Source organism: Epinephelus lanceolatus, chromosome 18 (assembly GCF_041903045.1).
Source record: "Epinephelus lanceolatus isolate andai-2023 chromosome 18, ASM4190304v1, whole genome shotgun sequence".
NCBI lineage: Eukaryota > Metazoa > Chordata > Actinopteri > Perciformes > Serranidae > Epinephelus > Epinephelus lanceolatus.
Genome location: NC_135751.1, coordinates 20,887,063 through 20,907,706, shown reverse-complemented (window position 1 = coordinate 20,907,706; position 20,644 = coordinate 20,887,063). Strand labels below are relative to the sequence as shown.

The 20,644-nt window shown below is 42.3% G+C and overlaps 1 protein-coding gene across 2 annotated transcripts in view; it reads left to right on the top strand.

Annotated features, from left to right (window-relative positions):
* The first annotated feature begins 13 nt into the window (after positions 1-13).
* kcnt2b (potassium sodium-activated channel subfamily T member 2b) overlaps positions 14-20,644 on the top strand; it is a 58,752-nt gene continuing 38,121 nt past the window's right edge. For both annotated transcript variants that reach the window (XM_078161287.1, XM_033645804.2), the window contains exons 1-4: positions 14-1,328; positions 18,978-19,057; positions 19,869-19,971; positions 20,271-20,333. In XM_078161287.1, coding sequence (XP_078017413.1) covers positions 1,240-1,328; positions 18,978-19,057; positions 19,869-19,971; positions 20,271-20,333 — 335 coding nt within the window. In that variant the 5' untranslated portion in view covers positions 14-1,239. The remainder of the gene's footprint in view (positions 1,329-18,977; positions 19,058-19,868; positions 19,972-20,270; positions 20,334-20,644) is intronic.

Below are 20,644 nucleotides of genomic sequence, written 5' to 3'. Positions count from 1 at the left end.
TCAATAGAAGCATAAAAGTAGCACATGACCTTTATTTTTGGGGAAATTAAGCACATTTACACCATAAATTGATGCAGCAAAGGCACAAATTGGTGCATAACATGTCAACTTGCAGGACATTAAGTGTTAAATGCTCAATTTTGTTCTGGCAGAGGACTCTCAACCACCAAAATCTACACCCCTGGATAATAGTGAGTCCATGGTGACCTTTTGTAGCTCCCATTTAGAGTAAGGTCTAATTAAATGCTTGTGTTGTTTTTATGCACATTACAGGATTATGGTTCCTTATGCACATTACAGGATTATGGTTCCTTTTCCACAAGAAGGGGTGTTTTTCTTCTAGAATATTTTCTGCTTCCACTGTGTATTTGATTATATTTAGCACATGGATGCTTAGTGAGGGAGCAACAGCTCAGAGCTCAGTTGGCAAGCTTGCGCTAAATTAATTGGATGTGTTGTGCATATTCCAGCAAGACCATTCACATGTCATATGAGCCTCCTTAAACTGACTCCAGAACAACTATAACCCCCATTATATTTAAGGGCATATAGCATAAGACAAAAGTACACCTCTCCATGCAGGAATAATAAATGTACGTAAGCGTCGTTTGGACTCACGACAGAAATGCGCGCAGGTCTCCACAGAAGTATGCCAGACATTTGTGCGGATCACGTGTGGCTATATGTGTGACAGTTTTATCATCATTCAGGATCACAGAGGGTGTTGTGCTCATAGTGTGTGGTTGTTGTTCAGTATCAATAGTGTTGTATTGTTTTTGTAATTGTTGCTTTGACATGAAAAGTCGTCGCCACAGTACAGTAGTCCCTAACGGCTGCTTATACATTTGCAGCCAGTGTGTCCATGCGGAGCTCAGGCAGGGAGGATGCTGCTGGTGTTGAAGAGAGACAACCAGTTGCTCTCCAGCTGTCGCTGTAAAAGTGGAGCCTCCCCTACGCACCGACGGATGAACATCCTCGACCTGTTGCCTCGGCGGGGAGAAAAGTAGAGCTGCGTTGCGACGGTGCCAAGAAAACAAAGAAGTTGGGCTTTATTTCTGTTTAGGAAGGAAGGTCGAAGACGATGCCATGAGGTGTATCAATGTGTTCGTTACTAATTTACGTTTTGAATAGCAGAGGGAAGAGGAGCGGAGTTGGTTTTGGGGGGGTCCACCTCCTTGGTGTGGAGGTGCTGTTTGCGGTGATATCTGTCTCTATCTCTGGGCTCTGAGGAGGAGGACCATGGTCGAACTGGAAAAGGATGTACTCCCGCTGCCCCCGCGGTACCGGTTCCGAGACCTGTTGCTCGGGGACTGGCAGACCGACGACAGGTAAGGATGCAACTACTTGTATGGTTTACGCACGGCGCACTGAATCCGTTGCGCATCTGTGCGCCATGAGAGCATCACATCACCTCGTGTATAAAGTGCTCATTTGGTTGCGTTTTCTCCCTGTGATCTGGTTGATACGGTTGTATGAATGTGTTGGAGTATTTTACTGCCAGCTGTGCAGCTCTGTTGTTATGGATGCTGCAACAGGTTTACTCGTTCCCCTGTGTGCGCGGAGGCGACTGTTGCTAATACTGCTAATTCACTGTTATCACACCAAAAGCAATACACTAATTAAACCACATATGAGAAAAAATACTCGAGAATCAGAGACATAATGTTCATTCAGGAATATTTATTTCATGTATTTCCACGTCATACAAGTGGCGCATCTTCTATTTGAAACATCAAACAGTTTCTTGGATGGCACCCACCAGAAGAGCGAGCGAGCAGGGTACAGTGTGTTACCCTATTTATGTTCTCCTCCTGCCATAATTCCTGATATTTGCAGTGATCCATCTGCCACCTGGACAGGCGATTTTGAGTGGGTGCTCTCAGTTACCAGCAATTAACCTTTGCTTACTCTCCATTTGCAGGGCAGAGGATCTGACATGCTATACGATATGCATTGCTTAATTTGGCTATTTCATTATGCCGTCTAATGGAAAACCTTAACCTCAATTTCATGCTTGGTGTCTCTTGTTGTTGGGTGGAAATGCAGACCAAAACACTCGCTTGTGGGCTTGAGTGGGTGTTTAGAATCAGATAATTGGGGAAACTTGCCATTGAAAGCAAGGAGATCAGATATTGGCTTCACTGAAGAGACTCTGCAGCGTGCAACCTCAGAGGCCTTTCAGTGATGATTATCGTATTATTAAAACTGTCTATGCAAAACATGGAGCATTGTTCGTTTTTGTGATAAATCATACCATCATACTGCGTATCCGCATCCATGACCTCTGACATGGCCTTATTGTGCACAGCTGAAGCCTAAACCAGCCTGCTCACTCTGGTCATGCTCTTCTGACCTTTTGTAATTTGTCAGCTATTGCCCAGGGACTAATGTTTCCGAATCAGAGTGCAGTGTGACCTCAGTCACCTGATTAGAGGTTCAGTGGGAAAAGGTTTTGCTGCTTTTTTCTTGGAAGTCCATGAGACACAAAGGGGCTTTTTATAGCCCACGCTCCTCATCTTATAAAAGAGGCGAGAATAAAATCAAAACAGGTGACAAACGGGGTAATTTCACCAAATATATGTAATGAAAACAAAATATAGTGACAGCGTGAGAGGTAGATTTTTGATAGATTTGGTTGGTTCAGATGCTGCTGAGACAGTTTAAAAGGACTGTATGTGTGTGTGTGTGTGTGTGTGTGTGTGTGTGTGTGTGTGTGTCGGTGCCACAGATGTGATGTAATACCCTCTAAACACATGATGTGGATGAGTGTTTTCAGGGATATGCTGGTGTTGAACACTTTATGGGCTCTAGAAGGTGCTGAGGTTTAAATTAAACTTGTATGTTACATTTATTTGGTCCTATTGCAGAGCTGTAATTCCAGTGCAGGTGTGCTTCCTGCTTCATATATTAGATTGATCCAGCATTTGTAGCAAAGTAGAAATTTTATATCTCTTATGCAGTGGTGTAAGGTAGATGTGACTGGCCCCAGTGCGCGCACGCACACACACTCACACTCCATTGCTACTGACTATTTTCACTATGACAGAGATGGGTTTGACCACAGGTGTATTTTAGAGGTGCCAGTTTCTCCTATTGTTCTGAATATGACAATATTCTTAATTTGATACAGGTCATGTAAACAGCATAGTCCATGTAAATTTTCCAAATTAAGCCATATTTCAATTATAGCATTTTCCATTTAAAATGTGGGACATGCGGGTGTTATTTGGGTTTCAAAAGCATTTGGAATATGCGTCTCAACTGGGGTTTTTATCGCATTTTGCGACACACAGCCTCTTGTTACTTAACGGTTGGCTCTTTGTGTTCATGTGAAAGACTTGGATATCAGCAGGTTTTTGGATATGTGCAATTATCGTAACAACAACCTTTTGAAGAAGCTGGTTGAAGGTATGAAAGATGGAGGCTGCGTTTGCACGGTCAAACAAGTCCGCCACTGCTAAGAAAATTTTGACAGTGCAAACCAGCAAAATGACAAGCAGCTCCAGTTGTTCCAATTTTTCTGTATTTTTATGTGATGAACAATATGTTATGGCACATTAATGATAATATGCTCAGCTGCATGTAAACGGGAGTATTAGTGGAATATTCATTTTAATTAGCCGCATAAATAGCTTAGTAGCAATATTGTCTTTTTTGGAATAAGGGCAAAACCCAGAATACTGAGCTCAGTCACACTCTGAAGTCATCAAAATTCGGCGCTTGGGCAGTGACTTGTGGCATCAGAACCCAACGAAAACAGGTGTCCTTTAACATTGGCAGGATACGCGGCCGGTTGCTGTTATAGTTTAATGGCATCAGGAGGAAACGTGGTGGGACAAGGATGAAAGTTAAGGTGGCGAATGTCCAAGTGGGGCGGGAGGGTTGGTGGATGGCTCCATGAAACACTGACAAAAGCTGACTTTCACCTGGGAGAGTGGTGTTTGCGTCCCGTAAGATTCAAAAGCCAAACCCTGTGTTTGTGTTGCCTAAACCCTACTATGTGTGTTTGTTGTTGAAGGAAATAAACGTCAATTTGCAGTGTTGTACCTGCGTAGTGCATTTATTTTGAAAGAGACTCTATGCAAATGTTAAATTTCCTGGGACAATGGAAGTGTATCTTGAAAGAAGAGAACTTGACACAGTGTCCCAGAGCATCAACAACCAACGTTGCAGTACCAAAAGTCCGTGACCAAAACGTTGATATGTGACAAGGTAGGAGTGAGAATGTGTTGGAATATTTGTGTAATCATAGTGACTATTGGAGGGCCCACTCTCTGTATAGAACCCCCCCACCCCAGGGCCCCCTGTGTAACAGCACTGCCTGTGCTGTCTATATGTATGCCCATGCTCTGATGAGCGTAACTGTGTGTGTGTTTGCCACGCTCCAAAGCTAAATGTGTGTGTGCTTTCATATATAAACGAACGTTGTGTGAGAGCGAGCGATTGACAGAGGGTCAATCTGTTGATCTCTGTGCATGCCCAGGGAGTATTAGCCGCTTTAAAATGGACTGATTAAACGGAAAGTGAGAGCTGTGATTGACAGTGACAGAGAGCTTAATTATGGCTGAATGACACAGAGTTTGTCTGCTGTGGTCCATTAATTCAAGAGTAGGTTTAACTGACATCCCCAAAGAACCAGATGGTCCCCAATGGGCTCAGGTGCACAGATTGCTCCGTACAGTATCAACAAGTCCCAGTGCAGAAACTCTCACACATCAAAATGCCAACATGTGTATGCATAACTAATGTCATTGACACATATGGTTGCACTCTGCTCTGGGAACACACACATTACTGAGCCTTATAATAATCCCTCTTCTGTCATCCCCTGGGGGGCTTCTCCCCGTGCCCCCCTGGCCCTCTTCTCCACGTCTTATTTCTGATTGAAGTGCCTCCAATACCATCCATTTTCCCCTTTCAAGAGCTCTTCTGTAACTCTCAGGCTCACAGGAACACATTTTGCTCTGGCCGTTGAGGGGCTCTCAGGTGAGGCAATTTTCAGCGCAGACTTTTTAAGTAAAGGTGGGAATTGATTTAATAATTTATTCCACACACAGGGATCTCCTGTCCTCCTGATTGTACTATCTCTGGTATCTAATGGCTCCTTTTTCTACCACTGCTAGTTTTTCTTTTTCTAGTAGACCAGTGTCTGGTGTATGATGGCAGAGGGGCCTTTAAGTAGGGCTGGGTGATATAGAGAAAATCAAATGTCATGGTATTATTGACCAAATACCACTGTATTGATATTGTGACAATATTGTAGGGTTGACTATTGACGCTTCCAGCAAAATATTGACAGAATGAGATGTTTGATAAATTCTCATCAGTAGTGTGAATGTAATGACTGACAGGCAGCTTAAACAGTCTGTTAAGTTCAGAAATCACTTTACTGTAACTCAGCCTTTAAAACCAGGATAAGACAACACTTATGATACTCAGTATTCCAAAAATCTAAGATGATATCTAGTAATTCGAGCTGATCTACGCCTTAAAATGAGATTCAACTAAAATACATAAAAATTCATGCATGTTAGACTTTGTCTTTGAGAACCCAGCGTCTTATCTGTGTAAAATTGGAACAAACAGATTAAATTTGGCTCAGTTTACTCTGCACAGAAACAAGACTTCTCTTCCAGACAGAATTTGAATAGAGCTCTGCTCAAAGTTTGGCTACAACTGCCAATTATCTTTATCTCTGAAGTCCCTGTAACCTTAACCAAGGTTGCGCCTGACGATTCTTTGGTACGTGTGAACATGTGTTTCTGTTACAGAAAAGTGTCAGGGACAGAGAAGTACAGGAACATTTCAGCAGTACAGTTCTGGTTACACCGGCACCATTTATATTTTCTGGCAGTGAGTCACAGGCTTGTGTTTTGAGGAAATGTCAGATGATTAAACAATAAAATCCACATCTTTTGCAGGCTGATGATTAGTATTTTGCCAGTTAGAGAAGCGGTGTGGTTTTTGCCGAAAATGAACTTGATATCGAGCCCTGACATGGATGGTTGTTGCAAGGGCTGCAGCTATCGATTATTTTAGTAGTCAAGTATTCTATCAAATATTCCATTGATTCATTGAGAAATACTTTTGCTTTATTAAATAATAATAGTAAGTATATAAAAGAGAGTACTGTAATGATAACAATAACATGCCGCCCTCAATCTCCACTGCCCTGAGACTACTTCGCTGGGAGGATGCTAGCCGATTAGACGGACCTTTAGTTAGCATTTGTAGCAACTCAAATTCAGCCAGCACAAACCCCAGCACTGCGGGCCTTTATCTCTACAGGGCTGTCAACTTTTCAAAACACCTCAGTGAGTGAGTGAGATTCAGTGGGGCCAACCACAATTTTGTCGTTTAGGCCTACACATTAATACCTATTAATTATTATCTATTAATATCACAGATAATTATGTTTTAATACTTCATTTTTCTTTTCTTTACCAAATAAAGCAGGTAACCACAAAACCTTAATTTAACATATTGTGGCCTATTACATAGACATAAATTTATATTAAAAAAATAAATGCTGTGTCGATATTAATATAAATTTGTCCCTTGCATTTGTCATGAATCATGTTTCTGATTTGCATTGTTTTACATCATTTTAGTGTGGTGACTACCAAATGAACTCATAAGTACAATTCCAATCACATAATTTCAATCACATAAACAAACAATGGCTCAATTCTGCTAAATATGTCCATCAATGAGCATATGCTCAGTTAGCGCCCAAAATTTATGACAGCACAATTTTTCGCGTATCTACTGCTTGCTCAGCTCAGCTGCTTGAAAGGATAGCTGCTGCTGCAGCAATAGGCTACTATTTTAATTTAGCTGCTAACATAAAGTACTCTCACAACACATGTAAGAAACTAAATGTAATTTTTTTTAAGATTTTTTTTTGGGATTTTTCACTTTTAATGGATAGGACAGGGTGAGATGGGGAGAGAGAGTGGGGGAATGACATGCAATAAATGTTTGCAAGCCGTAATCGAGCCCGTGACTCCTGCAACGAAGCATCGCCTCTGTATGTGGGGCACTGGCACTATCCACTATGCTACGGACAAACCCAAATATAAAGATCAAAAGCTAAGGGCCAACTACTTCACAATACACATGCCAGCACACCTGGAGAGGAATGCAAGACTTGAAATATTTCTTCTTCCTCTTCTTACAGGAGGGCATCATTCGTCATTGTAGGTAGTAGTAGCCTAGTTATGTAAGGTGGCACCTCCTACCGTACAGGAGTGGAACGACTACCAGCACTTTTTTTTTTCGAGTGAGAAATTGGAGGTTTGGTGTGAGACCGTGTGAAATCAACCAATTGCGTGACTCACGGCGAATGCGTGAGAGTTGGCAGCTGTGTCTCTACTAGCAACCCTGTTGATTTACGTTAAATGCTAGCATTACCTGGGGTCGGCTCTGTGGACTGCTTACTGCTGAGATGCTGAAGCGTTGACGTCGTGCTATTGTGGTAGGCTAGTTCGGCTTTACAACAGACTCACTATGCAAAGTTTTCATTTTGTTTCAGCTTGAAATGCTCCCAAACTGTGGACACTTTTGGTCGTTATCTCTTTGCTTTGCCCCTCGATATTTTCTCTCCCTTCCTCAATTTTGCAATTGCACACCATCAAATTACATCACCTCCACAGCATAAGTGCATGGTGTGACAGGAATAATCATCCATGTGAAATGATGTATGCTGTATACTGTTTAACGAAGCTTTGCTGAGTTTTAATAATCGAGTAACTCCAGTTCCTCGAGGAGTTGTTTCAGCCTTAATTATAGCAGTCGTCTTTGACTTGAGCCTGGTTAAGCCTATAAAGTCAGCTAGCTTTCTGTATTTCTCCCAAATGCTTCCATCTTTCTATCCTCAGTGCTTTCTGTTAATAAATGAACTTGTTTTATACATTATAGAAGATTCTCAAAAGAATTAATTTTCCTGGCTTGACGTACAGACGTTATTGCAGAGCAATATATACCATTCCTTCTCAGAGCTGAGAGCATGTTCATATAAGCCTGTAAACACACATGTGACTCCCAGCACAGCTGTGCTTGTATGTCTAATTTGTTACAAGTGAAATGAAATACAACAGAGTCTCCATTGGTCTACAAGAGAAAGCCTCAGCGGGAGCTTTCCTCAGAGTCCAGGATTATCATACAAATGACAGCCTTTTGTCCTTAAGACAATTTCTTATTGGCTGTCGCCTCCACATCTCCCCTTGCTCAATCTCTGTCTAGGTCTGCTCTCTGCCATCCTTTTTCCCCATGCTCCTTTCTTAATTCTTCCAGTCCAGCCTTAATCTCGTAAGGCCAATGTAAAACATGATCCATCAATACTGTCAGTGTTCGTACCAGTTTTACTATGCTTTGACTTCTCTACAAGGTGGACACCTGAGTCTCTTAGCGAGCCTTTCACAGCTCATGCAAGTTTCAGCTGTGTCATTTTAGGAAGTTTAGAGAGCTGATAGCTATCTCTATCAAGTGTATTGGGATCATGGATGTATTATGCATCATGTCTGCAGAGCCAGCACTGGCACAATGGGAAGCTATTAGCAACACAAATTACTTGTATGATGAGAAGAGTCACTCTGTGAAAAGGTGATTTTATCAGATTTGAGGCTGGCCGAGAGAGAAGGGGTGATGTGGGAGCATGCAGACCGGTAAACATCTGGAGTGAAGTTAACTTAAAAACACCCAGTTGCTAATGGAAATCAATTGGGGAGCTTTTGCATAGTCGATTGGAAGCTGGAGGCCTAGATTGGGGTAAGCTAATAAAAACCAAAGCATCAGGCCTGACGAATGTCCCTTCCTATTAATTAAAAAAAAGTGTCTGAAAACAACATCCTAATTAATACTGGCAGAGAGGAAAGGTTGCCAGTGGGCCTGGACATGACAGATAGGTCTGTTTGAGAACAAATAAGAGATCACTGTGGGAGGACTGAGGGCTCATATACAGTCTGAGAGCGATCCTGCTGCAAAGAATATCGTGCACATGATGCCTGGTGAACATGAGCTGCCGCTCTCTTTGTGAGAAGGCCGTGTACAGTACAGAGAGGACATTACCTGAAGGCAGCATGAGAGACACTTCAATTTGGCCGTTCAATCAGAGTTTATTACATTTTTTCTTTGTTTCTTGTACCCCAGTAACCCCTGCAGCCTGCTGCTATGTGTAGACCATTTAAAATTAGACATATATTGGATATATGTTTAAGTTATCCTTTATTTGTTGTTACTAATTAGCAATAGCGCAAGAGAGAACAGAGTCAGTGCAGTGTGTCTCCCTGGAGGTCATTTAGACACATGGTTCTTTTGTTTTTAGAACTTTTATCTTTGCTTTTTATAGGCTAGATATTGAATTCCCTAAACAGCCTTTCAGTTAGACGACCACTGTCAACACTTAGGAGTCTTCCTGCTGTGGATACTAACACAGCCATGGGTCGACTAGCATGTGTCTGAGCACTTCTGGGCTCTAGCAGTGCTCGATGTTGCTGGAGGGCCCCCGTGGCATCAGATTGAGGGCAGGGAGCTGCTGTGCCACGCTATTGCGGGGGATCGCAAACACGGTTGTCCGCTGATCACAGCTCCCCTATTCCCAAACTGTGTTAGTTTAATACACCACAGGACTTTCAAATCCAAACAGCCCCAGAGACACCAGGGACAGGCAATAAAGATGATTTCGCTCATGTTTCACTCACTTGTGCATCGCACATGTCTTTCTCAGAGTGGCGATTCGAAGACGAAGCAGATTGATATCTCACTGTGATTTGATCAAATGTTGAATGCCCGCGCATATCCGAGGCTAATGCAATCTGAAGGGATAGAATGTCATTGGAGGGCTTTTAATAGAGTTGTGCTTCACTTTAAGCCATATTTCCTTTCAGGATAGAATAATTGCGGCCTTTTTTTAAGTGAGCAATTCATGGAACACTGAAACATCCATTGTGATCTGCTTGTACTCCAGGTCAACGAAAGAGATGTGTTAACAGATCCTCCTATAAGCAATAAATACTGAGTTATTATTTCAGGAAAGGATGATGTAACGCCGGTTTACGTCAGGGAGCAGGAGGGGAAGAATGGCTGGAGCACTTCCACAGATGATGTATGGAGAGTTTGAATCCATGGGAACCCTGGCGTTAGTCAGGAAATAGCTCTGAGTTAAGGCTACACTGCACGCTCACTTACTGTCAAGACGCCGAGGAATACATTACACATTTATTGTAAACGATGGCTGCTGTTTTCCTGCTGTGCTTTGCTGAGCCCAGTGAGGTAGAGAGAGCGATTGTCGGAGGCTGTAGACATATGCACGTTCTGATTAAATAATAGAAAAATCTGTCACGACAGAAACTGGTTAATTTCCTCTCTTAGTTATACAAAGACAAGCAGAGAAAGAGACTCTTTAAAGGTCTCAGTAATCATTAAGTCATTAGAAAGTACTTGCTTGTTTCATTGGAGTGTTAAAACCAATTTTATGGCAGCAACGAGAGGCATTAATAAAAATCTGACATTCTTTTCAGTCAGCACGAACTCATGCATTGTCAGTGTTGAAAGAAAAATGTGCCTTTTACCACAAGAAAATTATTTTCTTTTTTCTTTTTTTTAAGCATATTCCCATTTCTCTTCCGTCTTTATTCCTCTCCACCTGCCATTAGCGCAGTGTAATGTGTGTGGCTGTTGTGTATCTGGGTCAGGGACAAGCCATGTTGACCATTGGTGAGATGAAGCTGCGTACACCTTGCCTCTCTTAAGCTGTCAGCGCGGTCTTGTGGTGATGTGCAATTTGTTTGCCTCCATTGAATTTCTCCTGCCCTCGTTTAGAGTCTGTGTATGTTATTATTGAATGTCTTTGTCTCCTTTTTGCATGCTTCGCTCTCTTAGCTGTGCCCTCTTTTCTCAAAGGCACCCCATTCATCTTAAGCGACACAGTATGTTGAGTAACGAACTTCAAACTGGTTTACGGCCGTCAGCATTCATCTCTAGAATGGTTCTCCAGGAGCTGCGTGTCTTTTCCAATCAATGGGAACAAATGTTTTAATAATAACATTTCCACTAGTGTTAGCCGTTACCTTTTCTAACCTTTACATCTTATAAATATTCATGAAATAAATGCCACGATGGTCGTTTGTCGTCGTTTCCATATCACAGCAGTAACAGACTTGACATGCAGACCTCTGCTCAAACAGTTTTTCTGTTTTAACTGTTGGCATTCAGGTTAATCCCTTCTCTTCCCGTCTAGAGCTTTTTAATATTTATTCAGTTTTTATTTCTCAAAGGCAAGTGGCGAATCTGAATTTTCTTTTTTTTTTTTTTGGCTTGCTTTCAATTAAATCTTGATGTCATTGATCTCACTGGGAGGTATACAGGGTAGAATTTTTCACTCAGTTTCCTTATTTCTTGTTTCTTTTCTTTTTGTTTGTTTGTTTTGGGGGTTTTTTCTACTTGACTGGTATGAATACTATTTCTGAGTTGTGTGTGGAGGTTGTGATGAGCCAATGCTGTGTTGTTGTACACGCATAGTTTTGGGTTACTTTAGTCTCTTCCACTGTGTCATTAGATGGCCAGTGCTGTGTCATTATGGAGCACAGGCATGGGTGGAAGCAGCAGGAGAACAAGGTTCAGCTCTCTCTCAAAGATCCTCCTCCGCATGTCCCCCCTCTGTCTTTCTGTCCATCTGTCTGTGTGTATTTATCTGTTTTTTTTTTGTGTCTGCTCTCTCTCTCTGTATCTTTCTCCCTCCCTCCCTCTCTGTCTTTCACACTCCAACTCTCAGAGTATACATACAAATGCAGAAATGCTAATTCTCTCCCCAGGCTCAGGTTTGAAATGTTATGCCATGCCCCTTTCTTCACGTTCTCTTGTTTCCAGCTGTTAAAGCTGCTGCTCTTGCTTTATTAAAGCCCATGAGATGATTTGAGATGCTCGACTCAAAAATAATTAATTAGTTTGATAAACCTACATTTTGAATGCGGAGCAGAGCAGAGAGAAACAGAGGAGGACCTCTTTGGGGGTTGTTCTGTCCTTGTGAATCTTAAGGCCTAGACACACCAAACGACATCAAAGAACCGGGGGCAACGGAGGCCAACTGTACGTCGCTTCATGTCGCTTCTTTGTCGGCCAGAATGTTGCGTTTGAACACACCACAAAGGCGACAGCCACTGGCCAACTAGCATGTACATTCTGCGCCTGCATGAGCAGCACATTCTCACTCAGACCTTGTCACATATTGACGTTTGGACATGGACTGTCCACGTCCACATACGATGTGAAAGGTACCCTGGGTGTGTTGGTTGTTGACGTTCTGGAACACTGTGTCAGCTTCTGCCTGTTTCATGTATTGTCTTCTTTTAAGATACACTTCTGTTTTCACAGGAAATTTAACGTATACAATCTTGCAAAATGACCACACTACATCGGTACAACACTGCGAATTGATGTTTTTTTTCCTTCACCAACAAACACACATGGTTAGGTTTAGGAAAAAAGAACAGGGTTTGGCTTTCGAATCTTAGGGGACACAAAAACACTGCTCTCATGGGTGAAAGTCTGTAATAGTTGGACCCATTCTCCAACCCTTCCCCCAGGCCCAGTCGGACTTTAGCCGTTTTAACTTTCGTCCTTGTTCTGCCGCATTTCCCCCCGACTCCACTGGGCGCAGTTTAACTATAATGGAAACTGGCCATGTTTCATGCCAACGTTAAAGGACGGCTTTTTTGTCAGTGTCTGACACTGCGAGTGGTTGCCCAAGTGCCAGATTTCGAAACACCGCTCTCTTGGGATGAAAGTCAGTGTTTGTTGGACCCTTCCACCACCCCTCCTGCCTGCCCCTGTCGAACTTTTGCTGCCTTAACTTTCGTCTTTGTGTATCATGCCGACATCAAAGGACGCCTTTTTTGTTGGTTTCTCACACTGCAAGTCACTGCCCAAGTCACGGATTTCGACGTCTTAAGAGTGAGACCGGGCTCACATGAGAGAAAATAACTCTCCATACCAGCAGGTAGCTGAAGTGTGTATTTTCATTCAAAAAGAGAAACCAGGACCACTAGTTAGCCAGTTAGCACATAACACAACACACTTCGATGTTGAAAAAACAAAGAATATTTACCATGAGCTAGTTAACAATAACAAAAACAGTTACGAACCGTTTCTGTTAAAGTTAAAGGCGCTGTATGTAAGAATGTGGCTACAACGGTTACTGCACTCAAATTCAAAATACTGCCACGAGTCGTGTTCGCCCCCCCTCCCCTACAGATTTGAGGTTGCTGGACAGCAGCACGCTGGAGCCTGATTTGTTTGCCCACGGGCGGCTGCCATGGCAGGGCTGCATTGCCGCGTCCTTGATCTTCGGTTTTCCAGCAGACCGTTCAAGCAAGTCCGGCTTCTCTGCTGCTAACGCTGCTGTCGGGATACAGCGGAGGAGGAGCCGGCTGCTAATGCTATGTACTGGGACACTGCTAATGCTGCTTGCCGTGCTGCTGTAGCTCAGTCGTAACTGTAACTGATGCTGAAACTCTGCTGACTGTGTGACTGGTAGACTGCGGTGGGTGGCGCAACAGACCAAAACACAAATTCAAAACATAAACATGATTTGTGGACCGTAAAAATGTTTTTTAAATGCGAATATTCTGGCTGTACTATTGTTGTCGGTGAGATCAGTATGTCATATGAACATTATTCCTTAGTCTCTGTGACATATTAGGATGATTTTACGACTTTTTGCTTTAGATTTCTTACATATAGCTCCTTTAAGTTTGTTTTGATCTCTCTCTCTCTTGACTTTAGTCATTTGTTTGCTTTTCTCACTTCTGTTTCTCTTCTCATGAGCAAAACTGCCAATCAGAGTGGTTTCACTCACTGAAGGGCTCCACTGCCTCCGACACCAATTCGACGCTCTGGATTGGCAAAAAAAAAACAGCTGGTAAGAGCCGACCAGTGCCAACAGTGCGGGGTATACCGCAAAAACTAGGGCGACAGATGCTCACTGATGGCCCAGCATTGACTGATGGCCAACTGTCAGCACAGTGTGTCAGGCTCTTATGCGATCCACCAAAATGTTTGTTCCTTATTCCAGCGACATGTCTTTTTTTCTGCACAACAACATCTCAGCAGAGTTTTTCTGTTATGTAATCATTTGTTTTCCCTTTGCTTTTTGGGGGGCCCTGGGGGGCAGATTTGTGGCCATTGCCCAGAGGTGCCATCGTGATGTGTCTCTTTTGTTTTGATATAATTCCCTTTATGAGTTTTTAATGTGTTTTTCTCCCCCATTCCCCCCTTAGATTAAAGATCCCGACTCTCAATCTATCCCACAGCTCAAGTCTTTATTGGGCTATATTTCCACTTTACTTTTCATCCTCTGTTGTACACTGAAGTGGAAAATCTCTCCCTTAGAGAAACACATTGAGGGCAAAATGACCTCTGAAATGATCCTCTTCTCTTAGGAAGTTATCACAGCTTCTTCTCACAGAGTTTGAAGAGGCTTAAAGGACTCTGATGAATGAAGACATGCACGGACGGCTGGATTTAGGAACTTATGTCACCTTAAGTGACTTTAGGTGAGAGCAAACAGGCAGCAAGAAACTGGATATTTGGCAAAGAATAGAAAAACACTGTCATGGCCAGGCGTGGAGGTGCAGCGCCTGATGGATTTGGTTGTAAAAAAAAGAACATTAGCTTGAGGAAAAGCAAACATTAAAGCTTTTACCATTTTGGTTTGCTATGAGGATGATAACCCAAAACTCAACACAGTGGAGGTTTTAAGAAGACCTGACAAAAAGCACATTTCTATTCATAACACACAGGGTGGTTTTAGTTTTGTATAGATGGCTAAGAGAATTACTTTCCCAAGTGTTTACCAGCCTTACATTTTAACACGTGAATCATCTTGATTACATCATCATTTTAATAAACCTAGTTATATTTTAGTCTTTTTGATTATTTTTCAAGTAAATGTATGCAACAACAGTGTATTTGCCAAGTGGCAACCACCAAGGCAAAAAAATGAGCCAACATGGATTTGCTAAAAACTGTAGTTCTTTGAATGGCCACTTGAGGCTGGCTCCAAGAGCGAGTAAATCCCCATAGACAGCAAAAAATAAACATGTTTACAGCCTGGTACAAAAAAACAGCTTTGGTCTCCATCGTTAATTTTGCCCTTCATCACAACTGCACGGGGGAGGAATTATGACATAACTCACCTGTTTTACTACATTTTATTTAGGTTTAAAGTTACACATGTTTAAGGCCAGGCCGCTTTGAGTGACAGGCTGTATGCGAGGCCTTGCTACAGTCTATGAGCCAGATCCATCCCTCGCCTCTCCACAGCTCCACCCTCTAATCCAAAATTGGTCACTTCAGGCTCCAAAAAACCAAGACGGTGACTGCCAAAATGTCGAACTTCAAAACAAGAGTCCACAAACCAGTGGGTGATGTCATAGTAGCTATGTCCATTATTTTATACAGTCTATGGTATAAGCACACTACAAAAACAAAAAAACTGTTGACTATAGTTTCCAATATTGGCTTTTTCAAGATGGTTACTATTGTGGCTAAAGGGATACTTGATGATTTTCAACCAGCTTTATGTCCTAACAATGTGGGTAGTATGTGTAAATGAACTATGGTAAATGTCCCTTCATTTTACCAGCGGCCAGATCTCCCTTCTGATTTTCCAACAAAAATCCACCGAATGCCGTGAAACATGTCATCCGACTGTGGGGTTGTCGCTTGAACTGCAGATTGTACTTCCTTGTTTTTGTTAAATCAAAGCTTTCTTTTCTGAGGCCAGTGTATTGTTTTAATATTTTGCAATGCGAGTGCCTTATATCCTCCTGAGACCCTGCGTCCGCATATGAGGACATCACATTTTGGGTTTACTTGACCTTATACTTCATTCTTCTTGACTTAGACCTGTTGTCCTCGTTCATGGACACTTTTTGTGCCATCTAGTGGTAGTAAGCGCACAATTACACTAATCCATGTACAAACAAGATGGCAGCTATCTCTATCGATCCCAACACAAAAGTGGCCAAGGTTCACTAGTAATACACCATTAATTAGTAAGTACTCATTTGAAGACATTGGCACTTCATTGTCGTCTCATTTGAGGACATTGGAACTTTATTATCTATGGTAATGTTTAGTTTTCTATACTTATTAAGTACACAAAAAATAGCAAGGAGAAATATGCATACCAAACAAAAGGTAGGGGCTCTTTCTATTGCTCTTTTGGTGCCTTATTGCCTTCCTGGGACGACCTGGGTGGTATTTTCTTTGTGATTTTGTCTGACCATGTGGATTTATGCAACTTGTAAATGAGATGTGATGTGAATAGCGAGGCTTTATAAGGAAAATGTGATATGCATTGGGATTTGTAATGACGTTGTATGCTGATTTTTGATGATGATACTGCTTACCCTGTGACTTCTTTTTTATTTATTTATTTTTATTATTATTTACTTACTTATTCATGTATTTTTTTTTAAATTTTATTTACTTTTACTGGTAGGGTCTGTTTCAGTTTCATCTTTTTTGTCGTTTTGAGCTTTTTCACTTGTATGGTACATCTTGTATCCTGAGTGATATTATTGTTTGTACTAAAAAAAAAAAAAAAACAATAAAAAGAGAATTATACAAAAAAAAAAAAAAGTTAGGAGGATATTTACACTGCACTACAAATGCCGGCAGTGTGACGAGGCTCTGGGTGTGAATTCTGCACCAAGCACTGCTGCTTGGGCATTTTTTTCTGAGGCCAGAAATGAAAAATGTGGTAAAAACACCAGACTCGTCACTTCAGCCATTCAATCTCAGTGGAGGAGGGACAAATGCACCGAAGACAGACACCTTACATGTAGTGCTTAAGAACAACAATAAGGAGAGTTCTGTTAATATACTGTATATGTATTATGTTTCCTCTCATGAACCCACACAGACCGGCTGGTCCGTTCTCTCTCTCCACTTGTTTCAGCCTTCCCCTCATCCAAAGCAAATACTTACCTAGTGCCATGCCAACATGTTAACTTCCGCGGATACTCCGTATCATCACAACCAGACAAAACCAAAGCATCTCGGCTTAAAAAATGCCGCACCTCCAAAGCACACTCTAACTGTCCCAGCTCAGCGCTTCCTGGTGATAAATGCTTTGCTAGACCCAAGGCCATAGTTTGTTAACAACTGGCCACCATATTGTTTGTGGATGAGCAACACAAATTAATACCAGTGGGATCGTAATTGGTCTGGTTTGGTGAAGTGCACTCAGGTGGTAGATTTTCTACCTCTTGAGCAAAAGTGAATACCACAGCCCTTTTTCTGTGTTTTCTCTGTCATCTCAGGAATTTGCATCTTTTCACTGCACAGACAGTTCAGTTTTATGAAAAGACCATCTCGCCAGCAGTGACTACTTCTTTAAGTGCTAAATCATTCCACCATTGCCAGGTCTTGCATTGAATGTAAAAATGTTTACCCTAATGCCATTGCATGCATTCTGTTCTCTTTTTTTTCTTAAATGGATGAGTAATGATTTACTATAGAAAACTGGTGATAATGGGCCACAGTGGTATTGACTGTTTGATTGGTCTGTACACGAAAGAACTCAGCCAGTCGTATGGTCGATTAGCTCAGTACAACTCACCTCTCACACAGGCACAAAATCTTTTCTTACTTGCCACACTGCAAACACTGCAGGGTGTCTCGTCTCTGCAGCAATTCATACCAAGTCATTTTCTAATCCGAAGCTGCAATTACACACCCCTGAGCTTTTTTGCGAGCCTGGGGAAGCTGTATGTATCTGCATGTCCCTCTGTTTTCCATCATGTGTGTAAAAGCCTTATTGTCAGCGGGCTGCTCAGAGTGGAGGCAGCCATCAACAAGTTGGAGCGGGGCTGTCGGCTTCGATGGCTGAACACACACACTCACAAGTATGTGTTTGCTCACATACGCTCATGTGAGAGGGAGGGAAAAGACAACGAATCCTGTGTTGCTATAGCAACAATGAGGAGAGTTACCCCCCCTGCCCCCAAATATTGCTGGGAAAGCGCCAGTTTTGGTCTGTGCGTGTCTGACCATGTGCGGTGGTGGTCACAGCGTCACTCTGGAACCCTGGGAAGACCCGCCTCTCCTCCCCATCTCTTCCTCTTCCTGCAGACAGAATAGATTGCAGTTGTTCTGCCTCTCTTTCATCTGTCCGTGTGTTGTGGGGACCACCAGGGAGCCGCGGCCTGGCGTTTTTTCATCCTCAACCTGAGTCATCCACTCTTTCCTCCATAGGATGAAAGGAAAGCTACTGAGAATTCTCCCCCGAGGTGGTCAGACAGGAAATGCAGTCACTGTCGGTCTGTCTGGTTATGTGTTAGAGCTCCACGTAAGAGAGCCGTCTGAAGAGAGTCTCTTTGTCATTTTAATCATACCTCTCCACGAGCGTCCATGTCAGATGGGCATGTGAATGGTGTAATAATCCTAATGACCCTGCCACAGGTGTGTAGTTCAGGCCTCTGTACAGTAGATGTGTATGTGTGTGTCCTTCTGTAACAGGAGGGTGCCTGAATGGAAAGGGAGAAAGAGCAGTAATTATGGCCTCCAATGTTCAGCAGCAACATCAGAGGGAAGTAATTTGTTGCTCTATATTTAATCAGTGGAGATAACGAGACTGACTGCAGCTGTCTAGGCCTTTGGGCAGCCGGACAAGCTGGAACACCATTTCCTCCAAAACCCATTAGTCTTTAATGCAGCCAGTCACAATTTCCATAGTTTTCAGTGTTCAAATAATCATTATCACCATTTCCATCTCCAATTTGCTCAATTGTACACTTTTTCTTGCTCACCTTTTATTCTATTCCCTTTTATCTCCCAGCCCTCCACTTGTTTCTTCTCCTCTGACTCCAGAAAAGAAGTATTTTATCTCTTTAATCACCTCCTCTTTTTTTCTCCTCTCTGTTGCACCCTCCCTGTCTTTGTCTCTGCCCATCTCTCCATCCCTCCCTCAGGGTGCAGGTAGAGTTCTATGTGAATGAGAACACTTTCAAGGAGCGCCTCAAGCTGTTCTTCATCAAAAACCAAAGATCCAGTGAGTTGCCTGTGTTTGGGATCACAGTTTCGTTGTCTGCAATTAGCTGGGTGAATTCTCTGTGCGCTGTGTGTTTTTCTTTCTTTTTACACGAGTTGCTGTTACTGTTTTACTTCAGCGTGTGATGTGCCGTCATTCTTGCTCTGCATTTCATCACAGTGGTTCAGCTTGTCCACTCTTTGTTTTTTATATGTCTGTGTCATGAGTTAGATCATCTGTGGACTCATTTATAGACATGTTATACCTTTATTATATTCTCTCCTGCGTGCATAAAATCTAACATCATAAAACCCTAACTTGAAACAAGTGTCTTATCTATTTTGTAATCATTTTTGCTTTCATCCTTTTTTATTAAGAGGTAAAACGCTGCCTGAATAACATTATGTAATAGAAATATTGGCATAAGGGATACAAGATTAAATTTCAGCAGACAAGATAAAATACTCAAAATTTTCTGCTGCATTAAGCCAAGCATGGCTGCGCATGCTTTATTGAAAAGATGTGATGAATAGTGTTCTGGAGAACAATCTGAGGTACTGGTGAGCTTTTTGGTAGTGATGATAAATGGTTTATGAGCAGCTATTGGTTCCCCAGAGCTCCTCTGTTTTGTCTTCGCACTGTCTTCTACCTTTATTAGCATCTTACGTGCGTAGAGCAAAGAATCTCACAGAGCTTTATTGAGTGTCATATTTTTAACTCATGCATGAAGAATATTAAAAGAAACACTTGTAAACACATTAAAATCTGTCTTTGTAAATTCAGCTGCTGATATTTTATTTCTAATGACATATCTTTTTTTTTCCCACCGCAGGTCTGCGAGTGCGAATGTTTAACTTCGCTCTGAAAGTGCTCAGCTGCCTCCTCTATATTGTCAGAGTCTTATTGGACAACCCGCAAGACGGAAAGCAGGACTGGTGAGAGAAATGGTGATAACAGGGGTTTAATGAGGTGAAACAAAGTCTTTGTGAGTGTTGAGGCCTGATAGCAGAAACAAGTGCACCAGGTCAATAAATGAGATAACAGTGTGTGTGTGTGTATAGAGTATCCTGTAAAAGGATTGGATGTGAGATGATGGTGGGAGAGGAGAAGAGAGGGGGTGGAGATGCAATCAGGAAGGTAAACTGATATTTGGACTGAGCTGAGGGTTCAGTTTTGGTGAGAGGAAGTCACTTTTATTGCTGTTTTTGTGGTTTTGTTTCTCCCCCACCTGCAGCGGGAGTGGAGTCAACTGCACTAAACAAAACACATCATCCCATCCCTGGAGTGGGTTTGACTGGTGAGCATGCGAGTCTCTCATTAGAAGTGATGGCCTCTGCCTGCAGACAAGGACCATGAAACCGCACACCCTGGAGGAAAGGCTCCCCAACACCGGCCCGCTAGTCGGAAACGTCGTATAATGCAATCGATGCAACTTCGCTTTACCGATGCAACTCACAATGCTGATATTGAGCATTACAGATCCACATTCATTTGTCACAATCCAACCGTATTGATTATCTGTCAACATAATATGTATGTAGTGCCTGTGCAGCCTAATCGACAGCGATCTAGTGGAGATAAAGCGTGTAATATACAGCAGCAGAGAGC